This window comes from Mesoplodon bidens (genome assembly GCF_964165515.1).
Source record: "Mesoplodon bidens genome assembly, chromosome: 2".
Classification (NCBI taxonomy): domain Eukaryota; kingdom Metazoa; phylum Chordata; class Mammalia; order Artiodactyla; family Ziphiidae; genus Mesoplodon; species Mesoplodon bidens.
This window is the reverse complement of record NC_138177.1, coordinates 104,975,792-104,989,942: the sequence shown is the minus strand read 5'-3', so window position 1 is coordinate 104,989,942 and position 14,151 is coordinate 104,975,792. Positions and strand designations below refer to the sequence as shown.

Genomic DNA, 14,151 nt, shown 5'->3' with positions numbered 1-14,151 from the left:
TAGAATGAATATAGCTAGTTACTCTTTATTGTTCACTTAAAATCTTAGTGAAAAATTAATATCTAGTAAAAATTTTGGTGGTTTATTAGAGCTAACCTACTAAGAGATTTTACATGAAAGAATAAAGAGAAAAACTTAGTTTGCTATTATTTAGTTATTTATGTCTAATTTAACATAGGAATTATTGACTATTAGAAATTTTATTATACATTGGATATGATTTATGAACTATGCTAATATATATCTAAGAGGGCTGTGCAATAAGTATAGTAATATGTAACTAAAAGCACTGAACTATTTTAACTAGATTAATTATTAAAATTTATATACATTTTACAGAGATTAAGACTTTCAGGATCACTATAATTCTATTCTAAAATTTTCAAGTAAAAAGATAAATTTCCTAGAAGAGATTATATTTAGAAGCAATGATAATATGTGAACAAATCCCAGGCTTATTTCATATGTATAGATGGTTTTCTGTCTAATTGTTTTGTGTGTTTGTCTTCCTTATTATAGTAATTTGAACCATGACCCACATTTAAAATATGCAGTAGTGGCTGACTGAGTAGCTACTGTATACCAGAACTAAGAAAAATACTTACCAGTAGTCCCTGTTCAGCAAAATCACAAGAATAGGGAACTCTTTAAAGTTGTACTTTTTTTTGTCCTTGCTTGCATCCTCCTTTGCATGTACAATATATAAGTCTTTAGATAAAATGTATTTATTCTCCCTTTGAAACTGACTTTACCTTAAAAGTCACCATCAAATAACGGCCTCTTATTTTCTCTTTAAGTTTCTATTGTAGTGAATTAGATACATGTGCGCGTTCTGTTTATGTTTAAATAATTTTTGTTTTCTGTATCACAAGTTTTCAAATTAAACTGGAGAATTATTGTTAGTTGCCTATGTTGATTTTGCTGCTAAACATTACCTTTGAGGGTTTTTTTCAAACATAGAAAAAGAAATGCCTCAGAAATCTTGTCAATTTTGTATAAATGTTATTTTTCCCATTCTCTGTATTTTTTTGGACAATAACTGTTATATTGTGTTAATATTGTTCTACAGAACTCTGAGGGGTACCAACATGTGCAGTTTTTACATTGTGTAGTATTATGAATTATTTCAGGAGACATAGATGATTGTGACACAGTGGCACAAATCTACATGTATGACCATCGGCCTTCAAAAACCCTCTCTCCAATATATGAGATGGATGTAACAGAAGCATTTGAGCAGAAAATGGAATCAGAAACACATGTTACAGACATGGATTTTGAAGATGAGCAACACTTTGCAAAACAAGATTGGACGCTATTAAAGCAACTGCTCTCTGAAGAGGATTCAAACTTAAATATTACAAATTCTATTCCTGAAGACTTAAATTTAGCACAGTATCTAATCAATCAGACACTACTTTTAGCACGAGACAGCTCAAAACCTCAGGGTAAAGCACATGTTGACACTTTAAACAGATGGAGTGAACTAACATCTCCATTCGATGATTCCTCAGCAAGCATCACCATGGCTAGTTTTTCCTCTGAGGATTGTTCACCCCAAGGGGAATGGACAATTCTGGAACTAGAAACTCAGCATTAAGAGTATTAACACTTTGGGGCTTTCCTGGTGCCACAGTGGTTGAGAGTCCGCCTGCCGACGCAGGGGACACGGGTTCGTGCCCCGGTCCGGGAAGATCCCACATGCCGCGGAGCGGCCGGGCCCGTGAGCCATGGCCGCTGAGCCTGCGCGTCCGGAGCCTGTGCTCCGCAACAGGAGAGGCCGCAACAGTGAGAGGCCTGCGTACCGCAAAAAAAAAAAAAAAAAGAGTGTTAACACTTTGGAAAATGTTAAACTATGCCACCCCTTTATTTTTTTGATGCTTATATTATATCCAAATGATAATTGCATTAGCCTATTAGACTATCCTTAATATTGAGGAAGTCTTTCCAATTTACTGAAGTAAACATAGTTTATTAATATGATATCACATGTAGAAAAGTGTTTTTCTAAAAATCTTGAGCATGTTTTCTATAATTATTAGAGAAATTAGAAGACTTGTAAGGAAACCCTTGCTTTAGTTTTCCTTTCCTAACTGATCATTCATTTACGTGTTTATCATTCAATAATTTAAAATGTGAATGCACAAGTAGAACAGTCCCTTTACTTTTTGCTCTGCATATGGCAACCATAATTTAACAATAAAAAAACTTATTGTGCTTGTGTCAATTTATGTAGAGTTAATCTGTAACATTCAAACTCAGGTTGGTATGGTTGAGGCTGATATTAATATTAGAAAAAACCTTCGCTTTCCCAACAATTCAGGTCCAGGAAATTGACAAGTAAATGCATCTCAAATTTCACTGACATTTTTGCTAAAACAGGAGAAGTGGAATTTCCTGTAACTCTTTTTGGGATATATCCGCAGAAAGGCATCTGCCCTTGTTGAAAAAAAGTGGGAAAGCTGTCCATCTGTTTTATCTATATAGACTTCCTTTATAGTTAATCACTCTCCATTTTTCATTCCATGGTAGAGATATTTTTGAACTGCACCTGCAGTAATCCTGCACTAAATATTACCTTGAAAATGGGTACACGACGCAATTGAGTTATAAATTGTGTGCATGTGTGTGCACATACATGTATGTTTGCTTTTTCCATTTGTCTATATGCTCTAGTTCCTTATTTCCTTGATCAGATTGTCTTTCAGTCTGTAATTTTGGTAGAAAGGCAAAGATAAACATCTTTTTTACAAAATTCTACTGGGGAGTGAACACTTGGTTACCTACTTGATATTGGTGGATGTTACCCTTAGGGTGATGGGATTTAGTAGAATTGGCACCTCTCAAATCTTTGTAACTAACTCATAATTTCTCTAAAATAGATCAGAAGTAAAGTAATATTTTGGCTTAGAATTCCTTTTCTAAATTAACAAAGTTTCGGGCAGTTCCCTGGTGGTCCAGTGGTTAAGACTCAGCGCTTTCAGTGCTGTGGCCCAGGTTCAATCCCTGGTCAGGGAACTAAGATCCTGTAAGCCGTGCAGCGTGGCCAAAAATAAAAATTAAAAAATAATAAATTCACAAAGTTTTCAACAAATGATCAGCATTAGAGAGAACCTGTAACTATATTGAATATCAACAATTATATTAATGCACAATCATTTGGTGTTCTTATATAATAACATATTAATGTTAACATTAGCTACTAACCTGTTATACCATACCTTTTTTAACTAGAAGCTCTGCAAGGGACACTCATTAATTCAAACAGTCAAGAAACACATTTGTTCTTGGCACTGAAGTGTGAAGATAAATAAGGTTTGACTCCTGCCACCCAAAAGAGTTCAGTTTCTAATGAGGAGGGAAAACCATATAAGAAAAAGGTCAAAAACAGTATTATAAAAACTTTGTGTCTTAAAGCTGGATGGGAATTTAAAGGTTAGTTTAATCCCTTCAAATTCCCAAGGAGGACTCTGAAGCCCAGAGGAATTTTAAAATTGCCCAAGGTCCCACACTGATTTGTGAGTTAGAATTCAGTATTCCTTAATTTCAGTTTGATGTTATTTCTACCACACAACACACTTCATTTGACTTTTATCATAAAATCTGAAAACAAATTCATTCATAGATAGTTTGTAGCATAAAGAAATAATATATGATAGAGTCAGAAACAGCACAGGTTTCCAAGACAGTGTGTTTTCTTTTTCTCCAAATGTGAAATTGTTTTGTTATCTTTAATAAACTACCTCAGAAGTTCACAAATTTATAATTGAAACTTCATTTCTTTCATGTCACATTTGCAAACAGATAGTAGGGAAGGACTTAAGTCCTTAAGTATGACCTCTTAGGTAATTTCAGGACGTGTGTTTTCTTATCATGCCCTTTTGTGAACAACACATCTACCAGTCTGTTTCCTGCAAGACTCTGGGCTAGTTCTTCATCATTCAACAAACATATACTGAAAAATAACTACTAAAATTTATTTAACACTTATTAAATGTTAGACACTGTGCTGAGTGCTTTAAATATGCATTAACATCTAATTCCCACAACAGTTCTATGAGATATGTCTTATCTTTATTTTACACATAAGGAGACTGATGTAGCATCCTTACCCTGGATGAGCTACCCTAGTAGAAGAAACTAAGAGAGAAATAACACATTATGCCATTGTTTGGTAAGATAACAATTGTATATGGTCAGAGTTGTAATAGCTCAGAGGGAAAAGCTATGAACAGATTGTCAGGAAGAAAAGGTTAGAGAAAGCTTCTTAAGGGCAAGTAATATTCAGTGAAGCTTCAGAATTTCTATAAAGGGGCTTGGTGGCTGCAATCTAGTTGGAAGTGTAGGCCAGGCAACTTGACTTGAAGACAAACTTTTATAGGAAGTACTTTGCTTTTCCTTAGATTGTATGTTACAGATCAATAAAAATACAAACGTTTTTAAAACATGCTTTTATACATAGTTTACCTAAGACTCAAAAACTCCATCCATACAAAAAAATCTTTTTTTTTTTTAAATTTGAGTTCTTGGTGGAGGACTGATGAAGATTATGGAAAGAGTCTAAAGCCCCTTTGTACCATCTCTTGGAGCAATCAAGAGATTGTCTCTTGCAATTGATGCTGGCTTTCAAGGATGAGTAGGAATTTGCTTGGTGATAGGGCATTCTAGACATAGGAGCACCTTAAGGAATGGTGACCAGGATGTGTTGAGGATACAGACAAAGAGTGGTAGAAGATAGGGCTAAAAAGCTGAGTTGGAGTTGGATTCTGGAAGTTATTAAATACTATGCTTAAATGTTTAAATAGTCAAAGCTCTGGATTTGGTAGGCATCATGTCTCTTTCCATTATGCATTCATTTATTTATTTTTAACTCTCCATGGACAATCTGTTTGCACATTCTTGGGGAAATAACCACCTACTGCTCACAATGGGTAGTCATCAAACTTGTTTCTTAAGTTAATAGGTAACACAACCAGGTGTTTCAGAAAGATAACTGTCAGCAGTAATCAAGATGGCCTGTTTTGGAGAAGCACTCAGATCTCAAGATGCAATTACAATAGTTTGGTCAACCTTAGAAATGGGGAATGGAAGAGGATTTGGTAACAGAGACATTAGGTAGATTGAGATATGGTGGGAGAAGATAGAAAGGAATTTTTTTATTGCTATCAAAAATAACACTTATTCCATACATATTTGAGGGCCTATGATAGTTCTGGGTATTAAAAGATGAATGGCATTGTATCTGTCCTTGAATATCTCAGTTTAGTAAGAGATTGTTAAACAAAACTTTTTACGTTGTTATGTTGTGTCAAAATAAAGCTCTGTATGATGTGTAATCAGTGTACACAGGAGAGAGAAATGATGGAATGATATTTGGATAGGCTCCTTTACTATTTTAGGACTAGTAAGAGTTCACAAAACAAAGGAAGAGGCATATTCGGCAGAAAAAGAGTTTAGAGGCAGTGGGGAATTCTTGTTCCATATGGCTGAAGAGTAGAAGGGAATGGATGGGGAGGGCAAGAGATGAAGTTGGACAGGGACATATAGGACAGAGAGGAGCATGATCAGATCTGCATTTTAGAATGATCACTCTGGAAGCAGTATGTACAATTGAGTAGAACAGGGTTCAAGGCAGGTAGACTAGTGATGCGTGTTAATAAAGGCTTGAACTAGGGCAATGGCTGTGGAGATAGAAAGAGTGGCCATATTAGACTTAAGATGTGGACTGGAGAAACATTGATTTTGGGTGAGAGGAGGGAGTCATCTTAGAAGACTCAGGATCCTGACTGGAGTGCCTGGGTTGTGGATGACATCATTAGCCAAAAATTGAAGCAAGCTGAGGAGTGGGGATGAGTTTAGTTTAGGACATACTGAGTTTGTGAGGCCTGTGGGACATTCAAGAGGCTGAGGACAAAATACTGTGGAATAGTCAGAAAAAGAAAAGCCGGAGAAGGAAACTGAAAAGGAATATTCAGAAGTAAGAGAACTAGGAGGCCAAAGATAAGAGGAGACAGTGGTGAAGGTATAATCACTACTAATCAAGGGCAAATCAAGGCTGAGATTCTACTTTAACCTATCAAAGTGGCAAGGATTTTTAAAAGTTTGTAAAAAAAATTCAACGTTAGCAAGAGAATGGTAAGTTTGGGATCCTTGTATGTTGCTGTAGGAGTGTAAATTACCTTTCCAGGAAGTAATTAGGCAATCTATGTCAAGAATGTTTATAACTTTATATCCTTAAACTAGTCCTTTCCCCTCTTGGGACCTGCCATTGAGAAATAAGAAGAATCTGAGACAAAGATTTGTCTACAAAAATGTTTGTCAGAGAGCTAGATATATAAGAGAAAACTGAAAACTAGCTAAATGTCAACAGTAGCAGAAAGGCTAAATTATGGTGCATCTATATAACACATTATGAAATGATTAAAATTGTTTTCAAAAAATCTATTTCATGTCAAGAGAAGATACTTATAAGAAAAAAACCCAGAATATTAATGTATAAATATAACATCCAATTTTCTATACTTATAAGTACATAGAAAAAGAGACTTGAAGGAAATAAGTATGTATTAATAGTGGTTATGGTTAAGTGGTGATTATTATTTTTATCTTTTAACTCATATTTTCCATGTTTTCTACAAGGCACAGAAAAATAAGTATGTTTGTTTTTAGGTAAGTAGTAGCGGTTAATAGTGCCAAATGCTGTTTGAAATGTCAAGGTTCACACTTAGACTAGTATATTGGATTTGGACATTAGGACTTTATTGGTAGTTTTTGTCAATTGGTGTTTTCTTTAGGGTAGTAGTAAGGACAGAAACTAGACTACAGTGGGTTGAAAGGTGAACAGGAAGTAAGGAAGTAGAACTCGTTCTTTTAAGGAGACTGACTGAAAAAGAGACAGTGGTAGCTTGAAGTTACTGTTGTTTTTAAGATACAAGTAACCTTAGCACTTTGAAAATAAGAGGTTGGGAATAATCAATGAATCAGGGGCCATCTAGGAAGAGGCAGGAGAAGGTGGGATCAAGCACAAAGAATACTAACTGATATAGGGCATTTCAAGGAACTTCAGGTGTTTAAAGCACTAAATGCATGTGGAACAGTAGTGGAAGATAAAGCTGGAAAAGTACAGGAAGGCCAGGACATGAAGAACCTGTAAGCCATGCCAAGGACTGGGGAAAGCCATTTAGGCAATCATATTAAATATTTTAAATATATTAAATCAAAGGTAAACATAGGACTTTTTTGTTTGTTGTTTTTGGGGTTTTTTTGGCCTTGCCGTGCGGCATGTGGGATCTTATTGCCTGAGCAGGGATCGAAACTGCACCCACTGCATTGGAAGCATGTAATCTTAACCACTGGACCACCAGGGAAGTCCAGGACTGTTTTATTAAGATTATTCTAGCTGCATGGTGTGGAAAAATGTCTTAGAAAGAGAAGAGACTGGAAGAAAGAAGACCTGTAAAGGGGTCATTGGAATGATTAAGGAGAAAAAGAGACCCAAACTAAGGAAAAAATGGCGAAGATAGAAATAAGAAGATGGATTTGAGAGAAAATTAGGAGGTAGAATGAACAAGATGTGGTTGCCAACTGAGTATGAAGACTTGGAAGAACGGATAAAGGTGATTCCTCTTCATACCCCAGAATTCTAATAGGTAAAAAACGGAAGGCTGATGCTTTGTAGTTGAAAAAAAGATAATTTTCAATTTAGACATGTCACATTTGAAATGCAGTTGAGACAACCAAGGTATATAATATGTCTTTCAAAATTCAGAAACCCAACAAACTATGATCTTTCCACTCCCCACTCCATGTACTGCTAGTTTTGTTTCTTTGGGTTTTTTTGGTTGGGGGGAGTAGGGGGTGGGAACTTGGTTTGTCTCAATTTAGTGATTTATTGCAGGAGCTATTTTGGGATTGGAATTATCTACATACTCTTCTCCAGTGATATGTATATTATTTATACTATAAATTCCTATATTAAGACTACTTTGAATCCAGCTAGTTAGATATGAGAAGTATACGTTTCTATCATGTTAATATTGCATGAGTTACTTTCAGTATTTGTGATTCATCTTACACACAATGGTTTCTTAATTACTTCCAAATTTAGCCAGTATTATCACAAGAATTTTAATTCTAATCTGAGAATTTCAATTCTATTCTGATTCTATATTTTATGATAACATTATCCCAATCAATTAAATAATACATTTCCAAATCAGGAAGATATTAGGAAAAAATACTTCCACACCAAAAAATACAGTATTTTTCCCTAAAAGGGTTTTCACATTAAATGTTCTGAAGCTTACCTCTTTTTATTCAATTTATGGTCAACTTTAGTCTGGCAAGAGAGCTAGATAAAAAATTAAAATAGAAATATACCTGCATTTAAACAATTACATGCTTAGGGAAGAAGATGTCTAACGCTCTTACAAAATTGTCCTTTTACTTAGATCCAAACTCTCAAAACATGCATAATCTACTTTTAAAGTCAAGAAAGTAAATAGAATACTTTCCTACAGTCTTTTGATCTGGATGAATTATAGAGAACAACACAAATTCAAGAAGTTAGAAAAATAACATTAAATTGAATCCAAAGAAAATAGAAGAAAGGAATTAATACAGGCAATAGTGGAACTTAATTAGAAGTCAGAAAAAGAATAAAACTGATAAATCTAAGGGCTGATTCTTAAAAACAAAACAACCCACACACTAGCTTAATGGAGAGAAAAGCATAAGTACACAATATTAGAAAAAACAACAGAAATTAATAAGGTAGTATTTTGTGCAACTACATACAAATACAGTAGAAAACCTGGATGAAATGAATAACTTCTAGAGATATATAAATTACCAAAACAGGCTCAAAAAAAGACAGAAAATCTACACAGGTTTTTAGCCTTGGAAGAAACTGAGAAAGCATTCAAGATCTATCATTTTGGCATACTGGAGAAAGAAGAAAGCTTCCAGATGCAATTTAAGAAGCCATCATAATGTGATCACCAAAATCTAACTAAAGATAGCATAAAAGAGAAAATTATGAAATAATATCACTTATAATAATCAATGCAAAATTCCTAAAAGATCCAGAGATATATTAAAATAATAATATGTGGCAATTTATTTAAGGAATGTAAGACAATTTAAAGTTGGGAAACCTATTCATATACTACATCCATATTAATAGGTCAAATATAGAAAAATCATCTCCGTAGATAGCAAAATTTAACTTGAAACAATGAGGCCAAAAAGTACTATAAGAAAAGGTGAGATTATTTACAATTGCCAAGATATGGAAGTAACCTAATTGTCCATCAACAGATGAATGGATAAAGAAAATGCAGTGTGTATATATATAAATACACACACACACACACACACACACAGTGGAATATTATTCAGCCATAAAAAAGAATGAAACTTTGCCATTTGCAACAACGTGGATGGACTTGGAGGGCATTATACTAAGTGAAATAAGTCAAACAGAGAAAGACATACTGTATGTTATCACTTATTTGTGGAATCTAAAAAATACAACAAACTAGTGAACGTAAAAAAGAAGCAGACTCACAGATATAGAAAACAAACTAGTGGGGGAGGGGCCAGATAGGGGAAAAGGATTAAGAGGTACAAACTATTATGTATAAAATAAGCTACAAAGATATACTGTACAACACAGGGAATATAGCCAATATTCTATAATAACTATAAATGGGGGGAGGAAGATGGCGGAAGAGTAAGACGCGGAGATCACCTTCCACCCCACAGATACATCAGAAATTCATCTACACGTGGAACAACTCCTACAGAACACCTATTGAACGCTGACAGAAGACCTCAGACCCCCCAAAAGGCAAGAAACTCCCCATCATACCTGGGTAGGGCAAAAGAAAAAAGAATATACAGAGACAAAAGGATAGGGACGGGACCTGCACCTGTGGGAGGGAGCCGTGAAGGAGGAAAGGTTTCCACACACTAGAAGCCCCTTCGCGGGCGGAGACTGCAGGTGACGGAGGGGGAAAACTTCGGAGTAGCGGAGGAGAGCACAGCAACAGGGGTGTGGAGGCTAAAGCAGAGAGATTCTGGCACAGAGGATCGGTGCCCTCAGGCACACACCAGCCCGAGAGGCTTGTCTGCTCGGCCACCAGGGCGGGCGGGGCTGGGCGCTGTTATCGGGTTTCAGTCGGAGCGCAGGGAGAGGACTGGGGCTGGCGGCAGGAAGAGAGCCTGAAGGGGTTAGGGCACCACGGCTAGCCCGGAGGGAGTCCCGGGAAAAAGTCTGGAGCTGCCGAAGAGGCAAGAGACTTTTTCTTCCCTTTTGTTTCCTGGTGCGCGAGGAGAGGGCATTAAGAGGGCTGCTTGGGGAAGCGCCGGAGACGGGCGCGAGCCGCGTGTAAGGCGCGGACCCCGGAGACGGGCGTGGGACGCTGCGGCTGCTGCTGCCGCCGCCACGGGGCCTGGGTGCGAGCGCGGGTCACTGTCCGCCCCGCCTTCCGGGGGGCCTGTGCACCCTGCCACTGCCGGAGTCCCGGAACCCAGGGACGGCTTTCCCGGAAAAGCGCACGGAGCGCCTCGGGCTGCTGCAACGTCACGCCGGCCACTGCCGCCGCAGGCCCGCCCCACACTGCGCGCCCCTCCCTCCCCTCTGCCTGAGTGAACCAGAGCCCCCGAATCAGCGGCTCCTTTAAACCCGTCCTGTCCGAGCGAAGAACGGACGCCCTCCGGCGACCTACGCGCAGAGGCGGGGCCAGGTCCAAGTCTGAGACCCGGGAGCTGTGAGAGCAGAGACAGGGAAATCTCTCTGTGCAGCCTCGGAGGCAGCGGATTAAAGCTCCACGGTCCACTTGATGTGCCCTGCATCTGTGGAGTGCATGAATGGACAGCGAATCATCCCAAATTGAGGAAGTGGACTTTGAGGACAAGATTTAAGACTTTCCCCCCTTTTCCTCTTTTTACAATGAACTATCCCAAATTAAGGAGGTGGACTTAGAGAGCAAGATTTCAGACTTCTCGCCCTTTTCCTCTTTTTACAACGAATTATCCCAAATTGAGGAGGTGGACTTGGAGAGCAAGATTTTTGATTTTTCCCCCTGCTCTCTTTTTGTGAATGTGTATGTGTGTTCGTCTGTGTAAGATTCTCTCTGTATAGTTTTGCTTCCACCATATGTCCCAGGGTTCTATCTGTCCGTTTTTTTTTCAATAATTACTTTTTAATTTTAATAACGCTACTATATTTCATACTTTATTCTATTTTACTTTACCTGCTCTTTCTTTTTTTCCTACCTTCCCTTCCTCCCTCCCTCCGCCCCTCCTTCCCTTCTTTCTCTTTCTTTCCTTCCTCCCTCCCTCCCTTCTTCCTTTCACTCTTTCTTTTTCTTTCCTTCCTCCCTCCCTCCTTTCTTTCTTTCTTTCCGTCCTTCCTCCCTCCCTCCCTCCTTTCTTTCTTTCCCTCTTCCTTTCTTTCTCTCTCTCTTTCTTTCTTCTACTATTTCTTTCTTTCTACTTTTTCTCCCTTTTATTCTGAGCCACGTAGATGAAAGACTCTTGGTGCTGCAGCCAGGAGTCAGTGCTGTGCCTCTGAAGTGGGAGAGCCAACTTCAGGACACTGGTCCACAAGAGACCTCCCAACTCCACATAATATCAAGCGGCGAAAATCTCCCAGAGATCTCCATCTCAAAACCAGCACCCATCTTCAGTCAACGACCAGCAAGCTACAGTGCTGGTCACCCTATGCCAAGCAACTAGCAAGGCAGGAACACAACCCCACCCATTAGCAGAGAGGCTGCCTAAAAACATAATAAGGCCATAGGCACCCCAAAACACACCACCAGACGTGGACCTGACCACCAGAAAGACAAGATCCAGCCTCAACCACCAGAACACAGGCACTAGTCCCCCCCACCAGGAAGCATACAGAACCTACTGAAACAACCTTAGCCACTGGGGACAGACACCAAAAACAACGGGAACTACGAATCTGCAGCCTGCAAAAAGGAGACCCCAAACACAGTAAGATAAGCAAAATGAGAAGACAGAAAAACACACAGCAGGTGAAGGAGCAAGATAAAAACCTACCAGACCTAACAAATGAAGAGGTAATAGGCAGTCTACCTGGAAAAGAATTCAGAATAATGATAGTAAAGCTGATCCAAGATTCTATTTCCAAGATCCATAATCTTGGAAATAGAATAGACAAAATGCAGGAAACAGTTAACAAGGACCTAGAAGAACTAAAGATGAATCAAGCATCGATTAAAAACACAATACATGAAATGAAAAATACTCTAGATGGGATCAATAGCAGAATAACTGAGGCAGAAGAACGGATAAGTGAGGTGGAAGATAAAATAGTGGAAATAACTGCTGCAGAGCAAAATAAAGAAAAAAGAATGAAAAGAACAGAGGACAGTCTCAGAGACCTCTGGGACAACATTAAACGCACCAACATTCGAATTATAGGGGTTCCAGAAGAAGAAGAGAAAAAGAAAGGGACTGAGAAAATATTTGAAGAGATTATAGTTGAAAACTTCCCTAATATGGGAAAGGAAATAGTTAATCAAGTCCAGAAGGCACAGAGAGTCCCATACAGAATAAATCCAAGGAGAAACACGCCAAGACACATATTAATCAAACTGTCAAAAATTAAACACAAAGAAATCATATTAAAAGCAGCAAGGCAAAAACAACAAATAACACACAAGGGAATCCCCATCAGGTTAACAGCTGATCTCTCAGCAGGAACTCTACAAGCCAGAAGGGAGTGGCAGGACATAATTAAAGTGATGAAGGAGAGAAACCTGCAACCAAGATTACTCTACCCAGCAAGGATCTCATTCAGATTTGATGGAGAAATTAAAACGTTTACAGACAAGCAAAAGCTGAGAGAGTTCAGCACCACCAAACCAGCTTTATAACAAATGCTAAAGGAACTTCTCTAGGCAAGAAACACAACAGAAGGAATATACCTACAATAACGAACCCAAAGCAATTAAGGAAATGGGAATAGGAACATACATATCGATAATTACCTTAAATGTAAATGGACTAAATGCTCCCACCAAAAGACACAGATTGGCTGAATGGATACAAAAACAAGACCCGTATATATGCTGTCTACAAGAGACCCACTTCAGACCTAGAGACACATACAGATTGAAAGTTAGGGGATGGAAAAAGATATTCCATGCAAATGGAAATCAAAAGAAAGCTGGAGTAGCAATTCTTATATCAGACAAAATAGACTTTAAAATAAAGACTATTAGAAGAGACAAAGAAGGACACTACATAATGATCAAGGGATCGATCCAAGAAGAAGATATAACAATTGTAAATATTTATGCACCCAACATAGGAGCACCTCAATACATAAGGCAACTACTAACAGCCATAAAGGGGGAAATCAACAGTAACACACTCATAGTAGGGGACTTTAACACCCCACTTTCACCAATGGACAGATCATCCAAAATGAAAATAAATAAGGAAACACAAGCTTTAAATGATACATTAAACAAGATGGACTTCATTGATATTTATAGGACATTCCATCCAAAAACAACAGAATACACATTTTTCTCAAGTGCTCATGGAACATTCTCCAGGATAGATCATATCTTGGGTCACAAATCAAGCCTTGGTAAATTTAAGAAAATTGAAATTGTATCAAGTATCTTTTCCAACCACAATGCTATGAGACTAGACATCAATTACAGGAAAAGATCTGTAAAAAATACAAACACATGGAGGCTAAACAATACACTACTCAATAACGAAGTGATCACTGGAGAAATCAAAGAGGAAATAAAAAAATACCTAGAAACAAATGACAATGGAGACACAACGACCCAAAACCTATGGGATGCAGCAAAAGCAGTTCTAAGGGGGAAGTTTATAGCAATACAATCCCACCTTAAGAAACAGGAAACATCTCGAGTAAACAACCTGACCCTGCACCTAAAGCAATTAGAGAAAGAAGAACAAAAAAAACCCAAAGTTAGCAGAAGGAAAGAAATCATAAAGATCAGATCAGAAATAAATGAAAAAGAAATGAAGGAAATGATAACAAAGATCAATAAAAGTAAAAGCTGGTTCTTTGAGAAGATAAACAAAATAGACAAACCATTAGCCAGACTCATCAAGAAAAAAAGGGAGAAG

General features: G+C 37.8%; 1 protein-coding gene across 3 annotated transcripts in view; it reads left to right on the top strand.

Moving 5' to 3' along the window:
* BTBD8 (BTB domain containing 8) overlaps positions 1–2,275 on the top strand; it is an 89,659-nt gene extending 87,384 nt beyond the window's left edge. For all 3 annotated transcript variants that reach the window (XM_081226543.1, XM_081226542.1, XM_081226544.1), the window contains one exon: positions 1,131–2,275. In XM_081226543.1, the coding sequence (XP_081082669.1) occupies positions 1,131–1,600 (470 nt within the window). In that variant the 3' untranslated portion in view covers positions 1,601–2,275. The remainder of the gene's footprint in view (positions 1–1,130) is intronic.
* Positions 2,276–14,151: the final 11,876 nt, after the last annotated feature.